This window comes from Schistocerca americana, chromosome X (assembly GCF_021461395.2).
Source record: "Schistocerca americana isolate TAMUIC-IGC-003095 chromosome X, iqSchAmer2.1, whole genome shotgun sequence".
NCBI classification, from domain to species: Eukaryota; Metazoa; Arthropoda; class Insecta; order Orthoptera; family Acrididae; genus Schistocerca; species Schistocerca americana.
The window spans coordinates 887,732,004-887,759,211 of NC_060130.1; the positions used below are offsets into that span (position 1 = coordinate 887,732,004).

The 27,208-nt window shown below is 41.9% G+C and overlaps 1 protein-coding gene across 1 annotated transcript in view; it reads right to left on the bottom strand.

Moving 5' to 3' along the window:
- LOC124556373 (lipase 1-like) overlaps nucleotides 1-27,208 on the bottom strand; it is a 214,741-nt gene that overhangs the window by 137,484 nt on the left and 50,049 nt on the right. The window contains exon 3 of the mRNA XM_047130337.1: nucleotides 20,082-20,328. Coding sequence (XP_046986293.1) covers nucleotides 20,082-20,328 — 247 coding nt within the window. The remainder of the gene's footprint in view (nucleotides 1-20,081; nucleotides 20,329-27,208) is intronic.

A 27,208-nucleotide genomic window follows, 5' to 3' on the forward strand; every position in this document is an offset into this window, starting at 1 on the left:
TGTCATTTGCATCTTACATCGACATACCAAGCGACCATGAAGCACAAATGTATGGTGCAGTATCACAGGACATTCCACTCTGAGATCTTCCTTCATCTGAAGGCTGTTAAATGGACGTATATATGTGTATGCATACACTGACCCCCTCCTTATTGGTCAAGTCCTTATGCTCTTAGAACCATTGCGAGTATCAATGGTACACAGTGCACTGGTCGTTAGGAAAAAAGAGACCACCCCATCCAGTCGCAGTGCCACTGTGAAGTGTGAGAGTGCACGCACTGCAGTCCTGTTAGATGTGGTTGCAATTGTACCTGCTGTTTGGCATGAGTCCCTTTCTGCCTGTTATTCAGTGTAGCCATCATCTGCTGTGTAGTTGACAGTGGTCGAACACCTCCTCTCCTTTTGGCACAGAGCCTGTAGTTCAGAGTGCTACCCATGCATGTAAAATTGAGCTGTGAGCAATATCAAACTCTTGGTCTACACTCATCGCACTTGGTCTTTCTTCCAGTTTCCCGATGATTCTTCCCCATGTGAAGTCATCCCTATATTGGTTCAAATGGCTCTGAGCACTATGGGACTTAACTGCTGAGGTCATCAGTCCCCTAGAACTTAGAACTACTTAAACCTAACTAACCTAAGGACATCACACACATCCATGACCGAGGCAGGATTCGAACCTGCGACCGTAGCGGTCGCGCGGTTCCAGACTGTAGCGCCTAGAACCGCTCGGCCACACCGGCCGGCTCATGCCTATATTGCCCCAGACCATGTTGTAATTAAGAACACCACCAAAGTGCTGGTTGATTGACACATGTTGTCTTTTCCCAGTACTTCAACTGCCTCGTTTTGTGGGACCAGCCCCATTTGTCACTGTGTCTCACTGACCTCACACCATGTGACATCCAGCTTTCTGTGCATGGCTGGGAGTCATAAGACATGTTTTCGCATTTTCATTCATTTCCAACAAGTAGTTAATATATTATGCTTCTTTATCTCTCTCGCCCTCAAGTTTTGCAGAGCAGTTTATTTTGGTTTCACATCATTTTAATTAATTATATTGAGCTTGAGGTGTGTGGGTGAGGGATATAAAAGGTGGGAGCGTGAGTTAATGAATAAGTATTTACGGGATTGCCTGCAATATCTGAAAAGCCAGTAAGATGGACTTGAAATAATTTGAAACAGCCATAATATTACTAAATGTGTATTGAAACTTAATGTTTAAAAATCACTCAGAGGAACAAAAACTGGTGCACTGATAAAGATGTGTAGTGAAAGAACTCAAAGAACTGAAAACGTTACTAGTGAGTGTACGTTGCTCCAAATTGTGAAATACCGTATCCACTGAGATTAAACTGAAAACCTTTTTTGTATATTTCAAATAACTTCCGGGAATTTAGCCAGGTAACACTTTCAGCGACCGCCGATATTTCGGCGGGAGAACACCCCGCCATTTTCAAGGCAAACTGCAACGGACAGGCGGCGTACATGCAAATTTAATACCTCGGTTCTCCGACAGAAGCAGGAAAGATTACACACACACACACACACACACACACACACTGAACACTAGTACCACCAAAGATGACCAAAGTCAGAGCTATCGATAGTGAGACTATGAATTCGCAGGTGAGGCAGTATTGACTCTGTTCCTCTGTTTTTTGGCAAGGGAGAGCTGGATTCCAAACAGAGTTTAAACAGAAACCTCCATCCCTGTTAACGAGGTTGCTCGCTAATTTAATCTCAACTGCCTCCCTAATGACACTGTCCCAATAGCTGGACGTGCATGCCAATATCTCGGTGTTATTACATAACATGGGGTGACCAGTATCCAAGCAATGTTCGGCAATAGCAGATCTATTTGGCTGCTGTAATCGTGTGTGCCGTTTATGCTCAGTACATCTGTCCTCCACGGTCCTGATAGTTTGACCAATATATGCCATGCCGCAGCTACAAGGAATACGATATACACCCGTGATAAATCTCACAGAGAAATCTTTTGACGACGCAACCTTATCCGTGCTAGGGAAGGGTTTAAATTTTGCACCCACTCCGAAGAATTTGCCGGTAGTTGATTTTATTATTTCAATTGAACAGGCAGTTTGCAAACTACCTCCTGACGCTGCAGAGGAAGTTAGGAGGGAGGCATGCCGTGTTTTGACTAGGGCTCGTCCACCCAAGAGTAATGTAACAGCAGCAGAGAGGGCTGCTTTACGCTCTCTCAAAGTTGATCCCAGTATTGTTATTTTACCTGCTGACAAGGGCAATGCCACCGTTGTTTTAAATAAACATGATTATGTACAAAAGATGCAGCGTTTATTATCTGATTCAGCGTATCGCAGAATCGATGCTGACCCCACGAAAAGTGTTGAGAGAAAGACCAACAGCCTCCTGAAGAAAAGTGGTTTGTCGCAGGACACAATCAAGAGGCTTAACACCTATAGTGCCGTTTCCCCTAGGTTATATGGCCTTCCAAAGGTTCATAAGGAAGGGGTTCCTTTCCGTCCTATAGTGAGTAACATCGGCGCTCCGACATATCGTGTATCCAAGCATTTTGCTTCTCTGTTGAGTCCACAAGTAGGACGGTGTGAACATCATATCAGGAACTCAGCTGATTTTTTACGTCGTTTGGAGGGACTGAGGCTGAATGACTCTGATATTTTAGTGAGTTTCGATGTGGTCTCTCTCTTCACTCGTGTTCCTCTGTCTGCTTCTTTGCGCTTAATTGAAGCCAGGTTTCGTGCTGATTTAACTAATCTGTTTAGGCATGTGTTGACGTCCACTTACTTTTTATTTAATGACCAGTATTACGAGCAGACAGATGGAGTTGCGATGGGTAGTCCGTTGTCTCCTGTGATCGCAAATTTATTTATGGAAGACTTCGAGGAACGTGCATTGGAGTCGGCGCCTTTAAAACCCGCCTGTTTCTTTAGATACGTTGACGATACCTTCGTTGTTTGGCCTCACGGTAGGGAGAATTTGAATGTCTTTCTAGAACATCTGAACTCGATCCACCCGAACATTCGTTTTACGATGGAGGTGGAAGAGGATGGTTGCCTTCCCTTTCTCGACGTGTTGGTTAGGAGGAAGGATGTTGGATCATTGGGACATGCAGTCTACAGGAAACGTACTCACACCGACTTGTACTTACAAGCTAATAGTTGTCACCATTCGGCTCAGCGTGAAGGGGTACTTCGTACCTTGGTACACAGGGCACATGTCGTTTCTGACGCTGAGACTTTGCCAGCTGAGCTGTCCCATCTTGAAGTTACATTTCGTCAAAATGGTTATAGTGATAGACAGATTGAACGTGCGTTGCGCTATCGACCAACTGTACATCGGGTGATTGATGATAATTCTGAGTCAACACCTAAGTCTACTGCCTTTTTGCCTTACGTAGGAAACACGTCCAATAAGATCGGTCGTATTTTACGGAAATACGATGTGAAATGTGTTTTCCGACCTCCATCTAAAATTAGAGCACTTTTGAGTTCCGTTAAGGATGATCTTGGACTGCGTAAGGTGGGTGTATATCGTATTCCTTGTAGCTGCGGCATGGCATATATTGGTCAAACTATCAGGACCGTGGAGGACAGATGTACTGAGCATAAACGGCACACACGATTAAAGCAGCCAAATAGATCTGCTATTGCCGAACATTGCTCGGATACTGGTCACGCCATGTTATATAATAACACCGAGATATTGGCATGCACGTCCAGATATTGGGACAGTGTCATTAGGGAGGCAGTTGAGAGAGATTAAATTAGCGAGCAACCTCGTTAACAGGGATGGAGGTATCTGTTTAAACTCTGTTTGGAATCCGGCTCTCTCCCTTGCCAAAAAACAGAGGAACAGAGTCAATACTGCCTCACCTGCGAATTCATAGTCTCACTATCGATAGCTCTGACTTTGGTCATCTTTGGTGGCACTAGTGTTCAGTGTGTGTGTGTGTGTGTGTGTTATCTTTCCTGCTTCTGTCGGAGAAGCGAGGTATTAAATTTGCATGTACGCCGCCTGTCCGTTGCAGTTTGCCTTGAAAATGGCGGGGTGCTCTCCCGCCGAAATATCGGCGGTCGCTGAAAGTGTTACCTGGCTGAATTCCCGGAAGCTATTTGAAAGTTGTATACGCCAGGAGAAACTCAGGTCTCACTTTTTTGTATAATTCCTTTACTTAATATTCAACAGCAAAGCCCCTTTCGGTAATACACTGAAGCGCCAAGGAAACTGGCATAGGCATGCGTATTCAAATACAGAGATATGTGAACAGGCAGAATTCGGTGCTGCAGCTGGCAACTCCTATATAAGAGAACAAGTGACTGGCGGAGTTGCTAGATCGGTTACTGTTGCTACAATGGCAGGTTATCAAGATTTAAGTGAGTTTGAACGTGGTGTTGTAGTCTGCCCACGAGCTACGGGTCACGGTATCTCCGAGGTAGCAAAATGGTTCAAATGGCTCTGAGCACTATGGGACTTAACATCTATGGTCATCAGTCCCCTAGAACTTAGAACTACTTAAACCTAACTAACCTAAGGACATCACACACATCCATGCCCGAGGCAGGATTCGAACCTGCGACCGTAGCAGTCGCGCGGCTCCGGACTGAGCGCCTAGAACCGCTAGACCACCGCGGCCGGCCCGAGGTAGCAGTGAAGTGGGTATTTTCCCGCATGACCATTTCACGAGAGTACCGTGAATGTCGAGAATCCGGTAAAACATCAAATCTCCGACATCGCTGCGGCCGAAAAAGCTCCTGCGAGAACGGGGCCAACGACGACCGAAGAAAATCGGTCAACGTGACAAAAGTGCCACCCTTCCGCAAATTGCTGCAGATTTCAGTCCTGGTCCATCAAAAAGTGTCAACGAAACAACATCGACATGGGCTTTCGGAGCCGAAGGCCAACTCGTGTACCTTTGATGAGTATACGACACAAAGCTTTACGCCTCGCCTGGCTTCTTCAACACCAACATTCGACTGTTGATGACTGCAAACATGTTGAAACTTCCTGGCTGATTAAAACTGTGTGCCCGACCGAGACTCGAACTCGGGACCTTTGCCTTTCGCGGGCAAGTGCTCTACCACTGAGCTACCGAAGCACGACTCACGCCCCGTACTCACAGCTTTACTTCTGCCAGTACCTCGTCTCCTACCTTCCAAACTTTACAGAAGCTCTCCTGCGAACCTTGCAGAACTAGCACTCCTGAATGAAAGGATATTGCGGAGACATGGCTTAGCCACAGCCTGGGGGATGTTTCCAGAATGAGGAGAGATGAGAGCTTCTGTAAAGTTTGGAAGGTAGGAGACGAGGTACTGGCAGAAGTAAAGCTGTGAGTACCGGCCGTGAGTCGTGCTTCGGTAGCTCAGTGGTAGAGCACTTGCCCGCGAAAATCAAAGGTCCCGAGTTCGAGTCTCGGTCGGGCACACAGTTTTAATCTGCCAGGAAGTTTCATATCAGCGCACACTCCGCTGCAGAGTGAAAATCTCATTCTGCAAACATGTTGTCTCGTCCGACGAGTCTCATTTCAAATTGTATCGAGTGGATGGGCGAATAAGGGTATGGAGACAACCTCACGAATCCATGGACCCTGCATGTAAACAGGGCACTGTTCAAGTTGTCAGAGGCTCTGTAGTGGTGTGGGACGTGTGCAGCTGGAATGATATGGGGCGCCTGATACATCTGGATACGACTCTGACTGGTGACACATACGTAAGCATCCTGTCTGATCACCTCCGACGTTTCATGTCCATTGCCCATTCCAACGGACTTGGGCAATTCCAACAGGACAATGCGACCCACCACACGACAAGAATTGCTACAGAGTGGCTCCAGGAACACTCTTCTGAGTTTAAACCCTTCCGTTGGTCAGCAAACTCCCCAGACATGAACATTATTGAGCATATCTGGGATGCCTTGCAACGTTATGTTCAGAAGAGATCTCCAGCCCCTCGTACTCTTACGGCACACAGATATCAGTCGAGTACATGCCACGTCGTGTTGCGGAACTCCCGAGTGCTTGCAGGGGCCCTACACGATATTAGGCACATGTACCAGTTTCTTTGGCTCTTCAGTGTATGTATACACATATATTTCCATTTAACAGCCTTCAGATGAAGAAATATCTTACAGTAAATGTCCTATGATGCTGCATACATTTGTGCTCCATGGTCGTTGGGTATGTCGATGTAAAATGCAAATGACAATCAGCTGGCTGATCCTACATCCTTGGCAATGCGACTCGTGCCACTATGCTCCCATCTAATCGCCGCAGTATGCAATAGTATCATCCGATGTACTATAACGCCCATGGGACTCGACGCTACGTTACGTAACAGCGATGGGTCTTTACGGTCAGGATCTGGTCGCCCCATCACCCCTTGGGCACTGGCGAGTGGCCTTGTGGAAGATGACATGTTCGGCGGCACCAGCTCGTGGCGTGCAGTGTCGCCCACTAGCAGCGGCATCACCGCCCAGCGACACTGCAGGGCAGAGGCCGTGTTACGCGGATGGAGTTGCTTGCTCTGGCCACAGCTGATATCAGCTTCAGAAAATTGGTGGCCACAGAACGCCTGACAGTACTGTAGATTGCATTCAAGGGAGGAACTATGAGCTCTGCACAAAATTCGTGAAGTTGTGAGGTGTCATATTCCAGACAGCCAACAGGAGAACAGCTGGCAGCATCGAAGTCTGCTCGCATTGCTCCATCAAAGATCGTTGGCAGCTAGACGAATTGGACATATTGACAGAGGTGACAAAAGCCATGGGTTACCTCCTAAAAACGTCTCGGACCACCTGTTGCGTAGTGCAGCAAATCGACGTGACATGGACTCAAGAAGTCGTTGAAAGTCCCCCGCAGGAAAACTGAACCATGCTGCCTCTATAGCCAGGCATAACTGCGAAGAGGTTGCCGGTGCAGGATTTTGTGCACGAACTGACTTTTCGATTATGTCCCATAAATGTTCGATTGGATTAATGTTGGGCGGTTTGGGTGGCTAAATCATTTGCTGGAATTGGCCACAATGTTGTTCAAACCAATCACGAACACTGTGATCTGGTGACATGGCGTATTGTCATCCATAAAAATTCCGTCGTTGTCTGGGAACATTAAGTCTATGAATGACTGAAAATGGTCTCCAAGTAGTTGAGCATAGCCATTTCCAGTCAATGATCGATTCATATCGACCAGAGGATCCAGTCTATTCCACATAAAGTAGCCCACACCATTATGGAGCCATAGTGCCATGTTGACAACTTGGGTCCGTGGCTTCATGGGGTCTGCAACACACTCGAAACCTACCATCAGCTCTTATCAGCTGCTGTCTGGAATCATCTGACCAGGTCACGGTCTTCCAGTCGTCTAGGATCCAACTGATATGATCACGAGCCCAGGAGAGGCTCTGCAGGCAATGTCGTGCTATTAGCAAAGGCGGTCATGTCCATCATTGCTGCCATAGCCCCCTGTCCTAACGTATACGTTCGTCGTACGTCCCACAATGATTTTTGTGGTTATTTTACGTAGTATTCCTTGATTGTTATGACTGACAGCTCTATGCAAGAAGCCTGCTCTTGGTCGTTCAGTGGAATCCACCAGCCACTGCGTTGTCTGTGGTGAAAGGTAATGCCTGAAATCTGGTATTCTTGGCACACTCTTGACACAGTGAATCTCGGGATATTGAATTCCCTAACGATTTCCGAAATGAAATGTGCCATGCATCTATTTCCAACTACTATTCCGCGTTCAAAGTCTGTTAGTTCCTGTTGTGCGGCCATAATGACGTCAGGAACCTTTTCACATGAATCACCTGAATAAAACTGAGAGCTCCGCCAATGCACTGCCCTTTCATACCTTACGTACGTGACACTAACACCATCTGTGTACGTCCATGTCGCTATCCCATGAGTTTTGGCACTTCAGCGTACCATTCGTAGGTGCAACCTCCAGGCTGGATGGCCCGAACCTAAATAGATGCCAGGCCAACACAGGTGCATCGCCTGGGCTTTTTGGCTGCATATTTGCATACTTCCAGTGGAACCGGGGGACTATTTTTACAGGATCAGCCCAAAGGCTTTGCCTCTGTGAGGTAGCCATGATATCACTTGGTCTGCTTTTCTTGTCTGGTTAACTTCGCAAGACCCCTAGTTACAGTTGAAAGGTATCTCAACTGCCTTTCAGGAGCGATGGCAGAGGTATTTTGCAGAGTCAGTATACTAAATAGTTCTACATCTACATCTACGTGGATACTGTGCAAATCGCATTTAAGTGCCTGGCAGAGGGTTCATCGAACCACCTTCACAATTCTCTATTATTCCAATCTCGTACGGGGTGGCGCAGTGGTTAGACACTGGACTCGCATTCGGGAGGACGACGGTTCAATCCCGCGTCCGGCCATCCTGATTTAGGTTTTCCGTGATTTCCCTAAATCACTCCAGGCAAATGCCGGGATGGTTCCTCTGAAAGGGTACGGCCGACTTCCTTCTCAATCCTTCCCTAATCCGATGAGACCGATGACCACGCTGTCTGGTCTCCTTCCCCAAACCAACCAACCAACCAACCAATCTCGTATAGCGCGCGGAAAGAATGAACACTTATGTCTTACCGTACGAGCCCTGATTCCCCTTATTTTATCGTGGTCAACAAAATATTTTCGCATTCGGAGGAGAAAGTTGGTGATTGTAATTTTGTAAGAAGATTCCGTCGCAACGTAAAACGCCTTTCTTTTAATGATTTCCAGCCGAAATCCTGTGTAATTTCTGTGACACTCTCTCCCACATTTCGCGATAATACAAAACCTGCTGCCTTTCTTTGAACTTTTTCGATGTACTCCGTCAGTCCTACTTGGTAAGGATCCCACACAGCGCAGCAGTATTCCAAAAGAGGACGGACAAGCGTAGTGCAGGCAGTCTCCTTAGTAGGTCTGTTACATTTTCTGTGCCCTGCCAATAAAACGCAGCCTTTGGTTAGCCTTCCCCATAACATTTTCTATGTGTTCTTTCCAATTTAAGTTGTTCGTAATAGTAATACCTAGGTATTTAGCTGAATTTACAGCTTTTAGATTAGACTGATTTATCGTGTATAGTTCTTCTTGGGTCCGAGTTACGCCTTCTTACTCCACTCCGCATAATCAGCACAATGATGACATTCTTTCTCTGTGATGTCAGTCTGCTGCACTGGCACTTTGGATACCCAGCTCTTACAGAGTGTAGCAGTTAGCTCTGCCTTGCGGTTGCAACAGCAGGGGTCCTACCTTGTTGACATTCTGCTCGTGTTGCATACTGACTTGCTTCGGTTGCCTCTTGCATTACCACATAACAGTACTTTCATCTGTTCATATATCTCTTTAATCGTGATTATAAATGCGCATTGCAGTCGATGGTTAAACAATTTAAGCACATGTTTTTGTCAAGTGCAAAAAAATGTTTCATTAAGAAAAGTATTTATTTTGTCGACCATACGTCGCCAGTCATTCTAAGTAAAACGTTTAGTTTCTTTAAAGTGTGAAACTTCCTGGCAGATTAGAACTGTGTGCCGGACCCAGACTCGAACTCGGGACCTTTGTCTTTCGCGGGCAAGTGCTCTACCAATCTGCCAGGAAGTTTCATATCAGCGCACACTCCGCTGCAGAGTGAAAATCTCATTCTGGAAACATCCCCCAGGCTGTGGCTAAGCCATGTCTCCGCAGTATCCTTTCTTTCAGGAGTGCTAGTTCTGCAAGGTTCGCAGGAGACCTTCTGTAAAGTTTGGAAGGTAGGAGACGAGGTACTGGCAGAAGTAAAGCTGTGAGGAGGTGCCGTGAGTCGTGCGTGGGTAGCTCAGTTAGTAGAGCAGTTGCCCGCGAAAGGCAAAGGTCCCGAGTTCGAGTCTCGGTCCGGCACACAGTTTTAATCTGCCAGGAAGTTTCATATCAGCGCACACTCCGCTGCAGAGTGAAAATCTCATTCTGTTCTTTAAAGTGTATTCCATTTAATTGCATTCTCCGTATGTATAGACACATTTTTCAGACAGCAGGTGCTTTATTTTTAAGAAACATTAAGGCATCTCCAGGCAAAGACAGGTCAGGTATTTTTTTTTCAACTCTCTGAAAGTTAATGCAGTAGTTTCTTTTTTCCATAAATGGGGCTGTTTATCATTGTAAAGTAAGAATGACCAACGTTTCTGTTTCGGCTTTGAGAAGCAAGCAGCACTGGGGAGGGTTTAATTGGAAAACTGTCTGACAGAACTGTAGTTACTTCTAGAAAGACTGGAGACGGGCCGCGTGGGGTAACCGTGCGATCTAGGGCGCCTTGCCACGGTTCGTGCGGTTCCCGCGGTCGCGGGTTCGAGCCCTCCCTCGGGCATGGGAGTGTGTAGTGTCCTTAGCGTAAGCTAGTTTAAGTTCGAGTAAGTAGTGTGTAGGCCTAGGGACCAATGACCTCAGCAGTTTGGTCCCATAGGATCTTACCAAAAATTTCTAAACTTTTAAAGTAGTTTACCTAAGCCGCATCTAATGCGCCAGAAGCTAACATACGTTTTAGTTCCATAAACAAAAATCATAGCTGACCCTATAACTATGTTGTACATGAAATGAGGTCTTACCTTAGTAGCGTAGGCCTGTTTTGCTGCATGTAACGACAGAGCCTGGCATGTGAGTTCTGCTCGGCGGTGTTAAAGCCACAATAGCCTACTCTGGGCGTATTGCTTTCCAGTTTTAGTACATTTCTCGGATTCTTTTGCGAAAGGTTTCAACGTCAATATTAACAAGCACTATATTACTGTAATAATTATTCCAGGCACTACTGAATACAGTTATGACAAGTATATGGTTCCATTAAGAAAACCATACTTGTTTCAATATCTTACTTGATATTAGAGTTCAGAGCGTTGTCCATACAAAAAATTATGTGCCGCGCAACACACTAGCAATTGCAGAAAACCTTGTTTAGGTATCTGGAGCCGTTCATGAAATAAAACGGATGCTACGTCTTATATGGCGTGAAAGGTCTCAGTCTTGCCTTACGGAGGTGGTCCGGAAGGGGTTTGCTGAGTCAGTACAATGAATAGTTATTCTTGTATCCGACTTACACCTCCTTCTCCACTCTACATGGTCAACATCATATATGGAGTGATTCAGTTACTCCTACCGATGTCTTTTTATGCAACCCGCAATGTAACATACGACGTTAAAAACCATGTGAGATATTTACGTGTTCTCTCGCTCAATACGTACAAACTATAAGTCCTACAGAGAAAATGAACATGACCTTTTCATGGGAAATTTAATGCAGCTAAATTTTGTACTGGGATAGATTTCCGCTAGAGGCTGTAATTTTCCGGTTATTCCAGAAAAACGTCCAAAAGTGACCTTCAAATGCATCCCCAATCCCACACTCAGCCCCCACCAGTCACAACTGATGTTTTGTGTAAATTTTACCTAATAATTTTGCGAACGATAACAGCATAAAACAAACAATTACATCATTGTAGTCGTCGTGCCTTCTGACTACGAAACTACTGTGCTTGTAAGGATTAAGTTTGGATCGAGTTGTGAGAGTAATTAGTTTTGGCATAACGTTAAGAACAGTGTTTTTTTTCATTATCCTCGCAGGAACGCTTAAATTAGTAATGTTAACGAAATAGCCGACTATGCTGGTGGCGTAATATCCCAATCAATAGACACCAAAAGAGAACAAATATCGGGAATAGTTCGTGTATAGTGGTAGGAGGAAGTGCCATGAACAACGTTCTAGAAATCCTGACTGGTATTGGATGAGTGTAGGGTACAAAACTTAGCTACATTAAATTTCCTACGAAAAGGTCCCATTAATTTTTTCTGTAGGACTAATAGTTTGCACGTAACGAGTGAGAGAATATGGAATATATGGTGTCCCATTTATCTTGATCACCCTAAATAACTGTTTGTCCAGATGCAAATTACAAAATGTTTCAAGCAAATGTTCTTTAGCCGTCAGGGGGACATCAATCAGCATGTTTGCCTTCGTTGTAGCTTTGTTTTTTACAAAGATATGAACGGCGGTATGACTTTTTTGAATGGCACCCTGTATTTTTTATTCAGTGATTCATTTCCTCTCCTAAAGACCTATTCAAAAATATATCACAGTGTGCCAGTCACTGAAAGGCAATGTTATTAATTACATAACAAAAGATTGACTTTGAGCCCGGGATCACAAACTCGTCCACTTGCTGGAGTTGTCAGAAAACAAATTCAAAATGGCTCTGAGCACTATGGAACTTAACTGCTGAGGTCATCAGTCCCCTAGAACTTAGAACTACTTAAACCTAACTAACCTAAGGACATCACACACATCCATGACCGAGGCAGGATTCGAACTTGCGACCGTGGCGGTCGCGCGGGTCCAGACTGTAGCGCCTAGAACCGCTCGGCCACCGGCCGGCCGGCCAGAAAACAAATGAAAACCAAGTAAAAACATAACACAAAATTGACTTTACTGTCCTGTACCATTGCCCAGGAGTAGAACATTCAAAGGTGCTCAAAGTGGTGACCCTGGACACCGATACATTAATGCTCTCGTGGAATGAAAGAATTATTTACTGACTCCAGTGATGCCTGCTGAAGAGAATTACAAGCAAGCACGATGCGTTCCTGCATTTCCTCTGGGGTTGCTGGAATATCGCGATGGACAACGTTTTTAATGCATCCCCAAAGAATAGAGTCCAGAGGATTTAAATCAGGAGACCAAGTAACTGTTCCTCCTCGACCAATCCATCTGGAAGGATACCTTCGGTTCAGAATACGACGTGCACGCAAGGCATTAGGTGCTGGACATCCTTTGTGTTGATAACACATAAGTTATGAAATAAGGGCCAATAATTGTAGTACCAAGTATCCCCCACCAGACGTTAACTCTCCACTGATGCTGATGTTCCACCTGTCTAAGCCATCGTGGGTTGTCGATGGACCAGTAATGCATGTTCCCTGTATTTACCTGTCCTTTGTTTGAGAAGGAACATTCATCGGTAAATAGAACATTGGAGAAGAAGTTCTGGTTGGTGAGGATTTGCTGCTGTGCCCACTGATAGAACTGTACACGATTCTGGAAATCATTCCCATGCAATTCTTGATGTAGGTGTACATGGTAAGGATGGAACCGGTGACGTGTAAGAATACGATGTACACTGGTTTTAGGAATGTCAATGTAGTGTTCAAGCTGTCGTGTGCTCACATGTGGATTCATAGCAACGGAAGCGACAACAGTAACTTCGGCAGCTTCGTCTGTGCGAGTGCTACGACGATTGCGTTGTTGTGGGTTGAAATTTCCCGTTTGCTGAAGCAACAAGACGAGAAAACATCCATCGGGAAGGTGGATTCTTGTCAGGATATCGCTCTCTGTACAGTTCCGCTGCCTGCATAGCATTTCGCCTACCTTCAACAATAACAATAAAAGAAACGTTTGTAGGAAGGACAGTCTTTACTGTGTGCCTACTCTACACAACAGTATTTAAGAGGACTAAACTACTCTACTAAATGTACCCGTACATAAGAAAACAATATTGCAATTACTGTTCTGCCAACTTACATTCCCTATAGATGAGTGGCCTTTCTACCTTCTCTTGGTTGACGGAATGACGGGTGTACATTCTACTTATGTTTACATTTGTCCTCTGTCAACGTCAGCACGTGGATGTGTTCCATTATCCCGAGTACCTGCACTAAGCGCTGGGACCGTCAACGTCAGCGTTGTGTTATGTAAATAATCCCGTTGTGTTGCAGTCAATAGTACACTGTGATACATTTTTGAATAGGTCTTTAGGAGAGGAAATGAGTTACCGAATAAAAAATACAGGGTGCCATTTAAATTCAATTTCAGATTTGAGTGAACTCTTATGGGACTCAACTGCTTAGGTCATCAGTCCCTAAGCTTACACACTACTTGACCTAAATTATCCTAAGGACAAACACACACACCCAAGCCCGAAGGAGGACTCGAACCTCCGCCGGGATCAGACGCACAGTCCATGACTGCAGCGCCTTAGACAGCTCGGCTAATCCTGCGCGGCGGTGCCATTTAAAAACTTCATTCCGCTGTTCATATCTTTGTAAAATATATATATATATATATATATATATATATATATATATATATATATATAAGCTACAAGGAAGGCAATTATGCTGATTGCTGTCTCCCTGACGACTACAGAACATTTGCTTGCAACGTTTTGTTATTTGCATCTGGACAAACAGTTATTTAGGGTGGTCAAGATAAATGGGACACCCTATATATATGAACAGCGGAATGAAGTTTTTAAATGGCACCGCCGCGCAGGATTAGCCGAGCTGTCTAAGGCGCTGCAGTCATGGACTGTGCGGCTGGTCCCGGCGGAGGTTCGAGTCCTCCTTCGGGCTTGGGTGTTTGTGTTTGTCCTTAGGACAGCACGTTGAAAGGCATCAAATATATGCTCAATAATGTTCATGTCTGGGAACTTTGCTGGCCAGCGGAAATATTTATACTGAGAAGAGTACTCCTGGAGCCACCCTGTAGCAGTTCTCGACGTGTGTGGTGTAGCACTGTCCTGCTGGAATTGAACAAGCCCGTCGGAATTCACAATGTACATGAATGGATGCAGGTGATCAGACAGGATACTTACGTATCTGTGAACTGTGAGAGTCGTATCTAGACGTAGCAGGGGTCCCATATCACTCCAGGTGCACACGCCCCACACCATTACAGAGCCTCCACCAGCTTGAACAGTCCCCTATTGGTATGCAAGGTCTATGGATTCATGAGCTTGTCTCCATACCCGTACTCCATACTCCACTCGATACAATTTGAAACGAGAATCGTCCGATCAGGCAACATGTTTCTAGTCATCAACAGTCCAATGTTTTCATTTATCAACAGTCCAATGTCAGTGTTGACGGGCCCAGGCGAGGCTTAAAGCTTTGTGTTGTGTAGTCATCAAGAGTACACGAGTGGGCCTTCGGCTCCGAAAGCCCATATTGATGATGTTTGGTTGAACGGTTCGCACGCTGATACTTGTTGATGGCCCAGGATTGAAATCTGCAGCAATTTGCTGAAGGGTTGCACTTCTGTCGCGTTGAACGATTGTCTTCGGTCGTCGTTGGTCCCATTCTTGCAGGATCTTTTCCGCAGCAGCATTGTCAGAGCTTTGATGTTTTACCGGATTCCTGATATTCACGGTACACTCGTGAAATGGTCGTATGGGAAAATCCCCACTCATCGTTACCTTGGAGATGCTGTGTCCCATCGTTCGTGCGCCAACTATAACAAGAAGTTGAAACTCACTTAAATCTTGATAACCTCCCATTGTAGCAGCAGTAACCGATCTAACAAATGCGCCAGACACATGTATTAACCAGGGGTTGCCAATCGTAGCCCCGTATTCTGCGTGTTAACATATCTCTGTACTTGAATAAGTGCCTATACCAGTTTCTTTTGCACATCAGTGTGTTCATAGGAAGTGTCGAATACTCTGAGAGGTAGTAGTACTTACCGAAACAACAATAAAAATAATTCCAATAAACATGGGTCCGGAAACGCATACTTTCAGGGATAAACACATGTTTATAGGGAGGGCTGCGCCATGCTTGGTTGTGGATATTAGCCCAGTCGTTGGCACTCCATCAAATGTGTCGATAGGGTATTATGATGTCTTACTCACAGTACTCTACTTACCATTAGGTGGTCTGCAGTCAGTTGTGTGGTTTGAGTTCTGTTGTAGACAACGTTACTCTTCATCATGTTTGTGCGGCTTATTACACAGCACTGTTAACACTGGGTGCGTATTATGGTGTTGTACCTTCTTCCAAACGCGGATTCACTTACGTGTTTATTGTTATTGCGCTGTTTGTAGCTAAAAATGATGTAGTACATTTTCACACTTCCATCACTTGTTAGCAACGGAAGCCTACTACTCGACAAATGAAATGGCAAGATATTGTGCTATGGTTTAGGAAAGAGATGTAGCCTGCGAGCCCGTGCGCTCTATGCTGAAAAATATCTACAGTGCCGAGTGCCCTGTGATAAGTTCAGCAGACTTTTCCAGCGTCTGAGGGTCACAGGTACCCTTGTGCCTCGGGAGACTGACAGTGGAAGGCCCCATACAGTCTGTAAACTTGACATGGATGAGCATGTGCTACATTTGGTGGAAGAGACCCCTGTTACCAGTATGCAACGATTAGCAGCAGCAGAAGGCGTGTTGCACTCTCTTCCGTCCTGATAGCTGAGTGGTCAGCGTGACAGACTGCCGTCCAACGGGCCCGGGTTCGATTCCCGGCTGGGTTGGAGATTTTCTCCACTCAGGTGTTGTGCTGTCTTCATCATCATTTCATCCCCATCCGGCGCGCAAGTCACCCGATGTGGCGTCGAATGTAATAAGATCTCCACCAAGGCGGCCTCCCGGCCAATGACGCTAAACGTTCATTTCCATGTGTGTGTGTGGGGGGGGGGGGGGGGGGAGAGTAATTCATGAACATTTTCTGTACACATATTATCGACAGCGCATTTAGGCCCTAAGGCCACAAGCCCATCATAGCAGATGGCGGTTCTGTCAATAGCTGTTGCAGAAGTGTGCCACAGATCCACTGGCTACATCCAAGATTTTAATTACTGATAGAGCAGGGGTCGTAAGATATGATTTGTGAATTTTCGTAACTAGCATGTTGTAAGGGCAGATGCAAATCCCCAAGCAATCCATAAAAGAGGGCATCAACACCGATTCTCAATCAATGTATTGACAGGTGTACTTGGCGATAGATTGATATGGCTATGTGTGCTACCACCACCTGCATTTTCTGGACTTTCTCATTAATGTATTGCCTACATTGCTGGAGGCTGTGCCATTGCAGCAACGAATACAAATTTGGTTCATGCGTGATGGCGCACCAGGACACTTTAACCACGACATGCACAAACATCTGAAGCAGCCATTTCAGGACCAATGGGTAGGTTGGGTGGGCTCCACACCTTGCCCTGCTCGTTCCCCAGACCTCAATTCCATACGCTTTTGGTTACAGGGACGTATGAAGGAATTGGTCTATACCACGCCAATCAATGACGCGTGCACACTACTCGGTCGCATCCTCAATGCATGCCAGCAGGTATACTTCGAAAAGTGCGTCATTCCTTACGCTATAGCGCAGAGGGGTGAATTGTCAAGAATGGAAGCCGTGATTAACACCCCCTGTAAACACATGTTTATCACAGAAAGTATGCATATCCGGAACCATGTCTACTGGACTTATCTCAGAAAGTATTGTAATGCCACTTCCACGGACGAGAAATGAAATTCAAAAAATAGCTCCAAAATTCCCAAAGATTTCCCCAAAACAAGTTCCAAATTCCATGAAAAATGAACAAGCAAACAAATTTCCAGTTAACACTATTATTTGGATATTAACCAGTAACTGAATCAGGAATCTAATACTTAGTAATTTATTAACATACGAAAGAAAGATAGGATTCCAGTAAAATCAAACTCAAAATTCAAAATCATAGTAAATCGCAAAATCATTATAATTAAAATTCGCAAAGTAGAACCAACGTTCCCAAAGAATACTTCGTGTGAGTACTCTTTGAGATTCATGAGTAACGGCTAAGGATAATTCAATCCATTGTCACTATGTTACGAGAGTTAGCCGAAGCAGGTCATAGTTTTGAATGCTCGTATATGTAGGCGCCATTAGATTGTTTTTTTTTTATAATTGATTGTTGCGATCTACTACAACGCAGTGAAACGATACTTTGACTTCAAACATTACATTATTTAGAATTCAGATGGAGGACTTGCATATATTAGACAGAAGTGACTTTTAATTAGATAACCTGAAGTTAACACTATTTAGGAAGTGAACACAGACAGACAATTTCATTCGTAATAACTAATGGACTATGGAACTTGGCGATAGTTACGAAGCATATAATTTATAATTCCCCCCAACACCTGGGAAAGCTTCTTCCTCACGGCTCTATTAGGAAGTGACTAATATTGTGTAATAAACCAGCATATCGTGTCAATTCACGCATTTATAATTCAAGTTTTACAATATTATTTGTAGAGATAACGTGCTGCGATATTATTTGACTGAAGCGCTCGGCGCTTATATAGAAACTCCTTGACGTTAGGAATTAATAACACTGTTACGACTGATTATAGATTTGAGGTTACAACCAGTCTATATGGAATTTGGTGTCGCTGGAACTAATTTGAACTTATCATTAATATTTAAACAGCAACTGATAAACCATCGATTATAAACGATTTAATTACGACATTTGGTGAAGTAAATATCTCGCTCAAGTCGCGAGTTCAGCTCATCAATGTTCTGTTTGTAACGCCGATACCGATACATAACAAATAACACTCTCATTGCTCTACCGCTGAGTGTTAGCCAAGACCGAAGATCTGAAAGGACGTTACGGTATGCATTTCTGGACCCATGTTTATTGGCCTTATTTTTCTTGTTTCGATGGGTACTACCATCTCTCAAAGTATTCTACAGTTTCTATGAGCACCCTGTATATGTAGGGTGAACATTAATAAAACCGACAAATTGCAGGGCAGATTTCTGACTGGAAATGGAGAAAGAAAGATCCTATGAACATGTTTTCTGCAGAATCTAGTCCGCCAAATCTAGCGTATGCACAGTCCGACGCCTCCCTGCACGTTCATCTGTCTGAAAGGACTCATGATCACACAAACGCCCAAAAAGGGTTAGCAATGTTGTGTGATGCGGTTGGTGTCTGGGAGGGTACTTGTTTTGGTATAGCCGGGATGCCTCTCAACCGTTTCCATCTGCTTGGCCGTACACGAACACCATCTCGGCTTGTTCCCGACATGAATACGGGACCATTCCGCTGCTTACACTAGGCTGCGTCAGTTACACAGCCTCCAGCACACAAGGAACACAAAGCACGTGGACAGTGGAATTGTCATTCGTCAGCGCCATCTACAGTAGTAACGATGCATTTCTGAACACATGTTCATAGGACCTTTTTTGCTCTATTTCCAATCATGAATTCGCACCTCTAGTTAGTCGGTTTTACTAATGTTCACGCTGTATATGGTGCCACTCCTAAGGGTCGTCAGGCGCGTTTTCTCTTGTGTTTTCGAGGATATTTTGAATTTAGTTTTTGCAACGTGTTGATAGATTGAGACCAGACATATACTGCTCATCACGTTTCATGCGATGCCTAGTGTCAATGGAAAGCGTCGGATTATTTCTCTTTAGAAGCAAAATTATTTTTGAAGTGGAGTTTTACGTGCCCATTCGATATGCGATCCTAAATTAATTAAACTAGTGTGATATTTGCTTCACCGACACGGGACAGTAAAACAGGAAAAGTAACCAGTAGTCCAGCAACGACTGAGTAGCTCTGCTGCATGGCGCTGTCATACAGCAGGATGCAGGGCGGCACAAGTCGCTGCTTGAGTACTGGAGCACGTGACTAGTTATCATATATGAAAACAATTGCGTTGCAAACAGTATAAGTTTTTGTGTCCCTGTTAAGACATATTGAGGAAGCAAATATCGCACTAGACTAACTGGGGACCCTTTATCGAATGGGCACGTGATCTTACGCTTTATAAATAATGTTGTTTGCAGCAGGGAAGAGACGGACGTTTTCCGCTGACATTGGGCGTTGCATGAAACCTGATGACCAGTATTTGTTAGGCCTGACGCCATCTACACATTGCAAAACCTAAACTGCAAATATCTGCCGAAACACCAGAGAAAATGCGCCTGATGACTGCTAGGGGAGACACCCAGTATATATGAAAAAAATTGAGTTGTAAACAGCATAGTGCACATTCTTTCGATTTTTATGAACTACAAATTGTCGATTGTCGTAGGCCAATATTTCCGCACTTCTTTTCTGATAACCTGTATCACTGCTATCAGAGCTCTATGCCCATTTTACAGAAAAATAACAGAAAAAACTGATTTTCCCCAAACAGAGTTAACAAAATTAGAACTGTTTTGTATCGCATGTCTTCATTTTTTTTAACTGGATAGTTGTGTTGCCGTTTATATTAATAATGAAAACTTGTTAAACTAACTTTCGCGGAAATGCTGTCGACAGATAAGAATACATCGTTAGAGTACCTGGATGTGGCGCCAGTCAGCGAGCAGAAAATGGCTGAAGGGCACCCTGAACGTGTGGACGTAGGCGACTGGCGCCAGCAGCGAGCCGAGCGCCAGCTTGCGCGCGTACTGCGGCCGCGAGGCCAGCATGGCGAGCAGCGCCGTGTTGCCCATGGAGTGGCCCACTGCCTGCAGCTGGCGCCAGCCCGTCACCGCCAGCACGTGGTCTATGGTCGCGGGCAGGTCCCACACGGCCATCTCGTGCCAGCTGTCACACAAAAGTTTTTTTCTAATAAGCGACGAGTGCAACTGAAGGACAGCAGCGCCGGCTTTGCAAAACTGTAAGAGGGTCACAGCTTCGGAGCCAAAACGGCTGCCAGGTGCCGAGCCTCAATACAGATCTGCCGAAAGAATCGAGTACGTACAGAGGTTATCACTATCTGGTCACTTCACTGTTTCTACTAGTAGTGTTCTATTTTTACACTAAATTTGTTGCTTTTATTGTTGCCTTCAGGCTGAAGAATGGTTTGATGTAGCTCTCCTATGCAAGATTCTTCGTACACTGTCCAGTCACATTAATGTAACCACTTGTCAAAACCGTGAATAACCAGCTTTTGCAGCGAAGACAGCAGCGAGACGTGCAGGAAGAGTCAACGATGTTCTGGAAGATACTGATAGGGATGTGCAGCCATTCTACCTTCAATGCTGTGGTCACCTTTGGTAGATTTCGTGGCTGAGGACCCATGGCCCAAACAGCACAATCAAGGTGGTCTCACAGATACCCAATTGGGTATAAATCCGGAGAGTTTTGTGGTCTTGGGGGGGGGGGGAGGGTAGAAGGGGTATGAGGCTCTTTGAACCACTGAACCACGCAACTGCACTGCGAGCTGTGTGACAGGTTGCGTTGTCCTGCTGGTAAATGCCATTGTACCCAGGACAAACAAACGGTGGACATGGTCCCCAAGGGTAGATGCATACTTGTGTTGATCCATTGTGCCTTCCAAATGACGAAATTACCCAGAAAATGCCACAAGAACATTCCCCAGACCATAACGCTTCCTCCTCCAGCCTTGACCCTTGTGATGATTGTTGGAGGGCGTTTGCTTTCAGCCTGATAAATGTGGTAGATCTGGAAATACCAACTGTCTTCACTCAGTGGAGGTCCAGTTGCGGTACTGGCGTTCAAATTCGAAGGTTCGTTGCCGATGAACAGCTGTCAGGATGGGTGCGTGAACCAGGTGCCTGCTGTGGAAGCGCTTACGCAGCAACCTACGCTGAACAGACATTGAGGAGACTCTGTTGGTAGCCCCTTGGTTCATCTGGATGGTCAGTTGCTTAACTGTTGCACATATGTTCATTCGTGCACATCTCCACAGCTGTTATTCACCTCTCTCATCTATGGCCTGTGGTGCACCACAGTTGCGTCAGCGCCGGTTTTGGATAGCGCCATTTTGCCATGCACGGTATACTTTAACCACAGTGGCACGTGAACAGTTTACAAACTTAGCCGTTTCGGAAATGCACCCACCCTTGTCCCGAAAGCCAATGATAATGCCCTTTTCAGTATAAGATAAATCATTCCATTTCCGCAATACGACAACAAATGCACTGTTTTCGGCCCTGCACTGCACTTGTCCTAACGAGCAACCCTTGGCTCATGAGTGGGCAGGTTGATCGGCAAGCGCTATTCCTGCAATATATGAATTCGGAATGAAAAGAGAACTGAATTAAGTGGACTGGCATGGCACACAGAATGCGTCCAATGGAGGTCGGTTTCACAGATCTTCACGACACGTTTTATATACCCTCGACGGCTAGTGCTGGCACCGGCTGTCTGTCAGTTGTTATTGCACGTTGTCATCGAACATAGGCGGTGTTCACATTAATGTGACTGGACCGTGTAGCCAGCCAGGGTGGCTGAGCGGTTCTAGGCGCTACAGTCTGGAACCGCGCGACCTCTACGGTCGCAGGTTAGAATCCTGCCTCGGGCATTGGTGTGTGTGATGTCCTTAGGTTAGTTAGGTTTAAGTAGTTCTAAGTTCTAGGGGACTGATGACCTCAGAAGTTAAGTACCATAGTGCTCAGAGTCATTTGGACCAATTTTTGGACCGTGTGTGTATGTAACTACTGCAATCTATATCCATCTGAGCACATCGGTTTGTTTTTCTTCAACCTATCTTTTAATGTAAGTCATAAGGTAAATATTGCCTGACATGTTCCTATATTCTCTGGAGCATCAACTGACCTTCCTCGAGCTTGGCTTCTACCAGTCTCTCCATTCATCTGTAACTAATTCATGTCAGTGTTTTGTAATCATGACTTAATAAACTGTTGGTTCAGTAACATTGACAAGTATCACAGCTGGCACATGCCTTCTCTGTTGTTGGAGGCATCACATTCCTTTTGAATTCTACATGTATTAATTTACATACATCGTACATATTAAGTGGACTAGTTTCGGTAACAAACAAACAAAATTTCAAGAAATTAAAAATACTTTCTTTGAATAGGTGTGAACTATGGCATATTACTTCGTAACTAAATTGCATGTTACCAAAGATTTGTGCTCTGAACTGAGGCCCTATTAGTTTCCATTCTAGCTTCCAATTTTTTTCAGATCTTCCGAGTTTATTTTAGTATATGTGACCCTCCAATACAGTTCTACTTGTAAATACTCTATGAGTTTATGGTCTGGCGACTGAGGTGGTGTCTGAATAACATTGTGAAGGTTATAAAGAAAACACCCTTTTACAAAATATTGAGTGTGCTTCTGGTCATTATCTTGGAAATATTTGAATGTGGATCTAAATCCCAACATTTCCACATTGCTATGCTAATTTTGCTTCAAGGCAGTGTATAGTAAAGAAACGGAAACAGAAGGAATCGAAAAAGATGAGCAGGAATACATAGAAAAGGAATAGAAAATGTTCTGGCATAACCACAACTGCTGCAATGAAGATGAATAAAGCAAGAGAATGGAAGGCGGTGAGACAACACCAGCCAATGGTGCGCTGATTAAAACCGCACCATGACAGGAGAGGCCTCTACAAGAAGGCAATATAAGTGGCGCTCCTGCCAACCTCAGCCACTCAGTATTCGGACAGTATTTGCATGACCTAGCAGAGAGTACTAGTATTAGCATGGCCTAGCAGAGAGTAATACAATAGCAATGATGTTTGATCCATATTAGTTGCTTGCACAAACAATGTATATAACAAAGGACACTTATTTGAATGCCACCTGTCACTTGTGACCACTTGTAAATACAAGTGAAGTATTGTCATTCTTCCTATTTGTAATAAAAAGTATTAATGTGATTTTGCTTGAATTGTTGTATAGCATTCTGAAAAGGCAGCATCCTTTAGGCATCCTACATGAGACGAATGGGTAGGACCCCACAGAAACAGGAACAAGTAATAAACACAGTGGAACAGCAGTATTGGAATTCACTCATAATTAATCAAAATTATCAGATTTGATCCGAAAGGTGAAATCGGCCCTGTCGCATTTTTTACACACTTAAGAAGCAATTGACCTACTAGTCGCACTGAAGAGTAAAATACTATCATTGTGACAACAAAGCTAACAGAAGATGCAGAAGTGAAGCGATTGCTCAGAAGCAATGACAGTAAACAGCTATGAATATTTTGAGGCGACATGAACATTTTGAGGCACATTTTGGGAAACGACTGTTCAGAAGAAAAACATAATGAAATAAAGGGGACACTAGTAGACAGACCAAAATACTGATGAAAGAAACTAAGCAGAGCAAACTCTTGATGACGAAAGATGGATGAAGCAAAGATAAGGTGGGAAATCAGAACAATACTGAAGATTCGCAGCTATCTCAAACACATGAAATGTGCGCCGAAGGAGAAGAGTAGAATGTTTCTGCCGGTTCTGGCGCACTAATGCAGTGTTAAAATAAATTCTGTATTTTATATATAAAACAACCGATTTAAAAAAAATTTAAAACTGAGCCAAAAAAATTCAGTATATTTAATTAACTAAACTGATTTTATTATGTTAGCTAAATACCTACTCTCTACAATAACACAACTAAATACAATAAAGAACTGATTTCTAACTACATTATTTTATTTCCAGTGTGATTGTAGCACAATAATATGAATTAGTTAATAAAAGTAAGTTATTTTTTAAAAAATCACATTGTGAAGATAAGTAAATTAATTAAAATGTATTAGATTTTTAAGAAATCGCATTATGAAGGTAAGTAAATAAATAAAAATGTATTCGATAATAAAAGTAAATTACTTTTAAAAATTGACATTGTGAACTCTATATCATGAAATTCATTATTTCTATTTTTAAGTCTTTTCATTCCTTTATAATTCAATTTCATTTGAATTTTTTTAATTATTTCAAAATCCAAATCATCAATTAATTTAGAAAATCTATTTGGTAAAACAACTTTAAAATCATTATTGAGTTCTAAACAAAGTTGTTCTCCAAATCTAGTAATTAAATATTTGCAGTTCATTATATTATATAAAACACTTATACCTAGCTCTCTTACTTTTCTAATTTCTTTAGAAATACTTAAATTATTTAGCTTCTTGATTAAAGTAGTTTCCATTTATATAGAAAATTTTTTATTAGTTTTACAAAAGTAAATTTGTAGTTTATATTAAAAATATTTTTAAAAAGCTGTAATTTTGAACTTTTGGCTACATGAGTCATTGAAATTTATTATTATTTATTTTTTATAAGTCTAATAAAAATTATTTCGTATAAATGGAAAACCAAAGCGAAATGAAAACTAAAATGAAGGAAATGTATGTACTAATTATGGTATGTGAAGAAGATATTGATGGTCCTATATGTTTAATTAATGAAAATAATAATCAGTTTGTTAAAACAAATTGCAAACATATTTTTCATACAGAATCTATTGATGAATGGTTAAAGGAAAATGAAAATTGTCCACTTTGTAGAAGTATTGTTAAAAATAAAGAACCAGAAAAAATTGAAGTAATTGATATTAATGCTATCTTTGAAGCATTATCTTTTGATGAACCAGCATATTATTATGGTTATATTTTTCATTAATTATATATTTCAATTTTAAAAATTATAAAAATAATAGATATTATAAAAATTTGCTTATTCACAATTTAACATATTTTTTTATATATAAATGGAGCAAGATCAACAAGAATCTTCTGTGAAAACTAAATTTTGTAAATATTGTAGTACAGAGAAATCAATTGATAATTTTACTTTACAGATATATACAAAAGATGGTTATACAACTATATGTAGATCATGTATAAATAAATATCATGTACAAAACTACAAAAAAAATCCTTGTGTATATGGAAAAATGTTCCTAAATATTATTTCAAAGAACATTTACGACGAAATCTAAGGGAAGAACATTCAAAACTATTAATACCAATGGATAATGATCAAAAATCTACATCTACATTAAATAATGAAGAAGTTGTAACTGAAGAAACATCTACAATTACAAAGAGATCTAAAAGTTGTCAAGAAATTAAAGATTTAAATTGCTTTTACATCAGTCCTTCACATAAAGATAAACATAATAATAAATGTAAGAAATGTACTGTAGATTATATTAAGAATAAGAACGCTAAACAAGAAGCATATTGAACTTTATGATTAATTATTTATTAAATAATAATAATTCTTTTTGATTAATTAAATAAATCAATAAAACTAATTCTTTAAAAACTAATTTATTGGTAAAGTTACTGATTGTTAAATTAAATAGTAAACTAATTCATTTAAAAGCTAATTGTTAAAATAATTAATAAACTAATTAACATTTTGATTAATTATCTATTAAATAATAATACTTATACAACTATTAAATGATTATCACTTATTAAAAAAATTTTTTCGAATCTAATGAATTTATTTTGTAATAAATAAAAGAACAAAGTGGAAAGTTACAGTGCTGCTCCACTAGAAAAATTCTCTGTTGATATACTTCACGAAATTTGTAAAATAAACAATTTACGAGGGTATTCCAATTTACATAAAGCTGATTTAATTATATTTATTATTAAAAATAATAGAAATATTGGTAGAAATAGCACCTGAAGTATGTGAACATAATAGAAATGTTGTTAAAAATACTACATCTGAATGCAGTTCTAAGACTGATGCCACTGTTGCTGAATTAAGTGAAAATGATACAAATATTGCTAAAAATAATGATAGATCTGAAGTACATGAAAACTATAAAAATTATATAACTGAGGTAAGAAAAAATTATACAAATATTGTTAAAATTTATATACCAGAAGAAGTAAGTGAAAATCGAACAACTATTGTTAACAGTAATAATAACTGTGAAGTAAGTGAAATTTTTTGGAAAATGTTACCATATTATGATATTTATGATATTTTTATAACTAAAGAAGATAAACCATTAAAAATAATATTTCCACTTTGTACAAATATAATTGTAAAACCGTAACCAAGAGACAGAAAAACAATTAAAGAATCCTTAGTTAAAAAAAGCATATGTAAATATATTACGAAGTATGAATTATGAAAATAGTGTAGATACACATGATCCTAATCTTTTCTTAACTGCAGTAAAAACAAAAATTTTTTAATTTGTTAAAGACTATTTGAAACTACATTATGGTTTAAAGATAAATTTTAATTGGCACTGTGAATATAAACTACACACAAATGAAATAAATGAAAAAGTTCATGAATTTGGACAACAAACACGAAACTATAGTATTTTAACAGAAAAAGATGTTATTAAAAATTTAAACAAGGTAAAAGAGTTATTCTAGAAATCATATACAATTTTCAAGCACAAGGATGAGGATGGTCATTATATAGAAATTTTGGTTTACAACTAACAATAATAAATATATTCCACTAAAAGGTTCATCTTATACTGATTTACCTAAAACAATAAAAAACAAAAAAGCTTGTATTAATGTAACAAGTAATGATCAAAAATGTTTAATATGGGCTATAAAATCAGCTTTGTTTCCTGTAGATAGAGATGCTGAAAGAAAAACAAAATATAAAAATGTTGGTCTCGATCTACATAAAAAACTCGAAAATATTGAATTTCCTGTATTAGTTGATCACATTCAGAAAATAGAAAATATAATTAATGTATCTAGTAATGT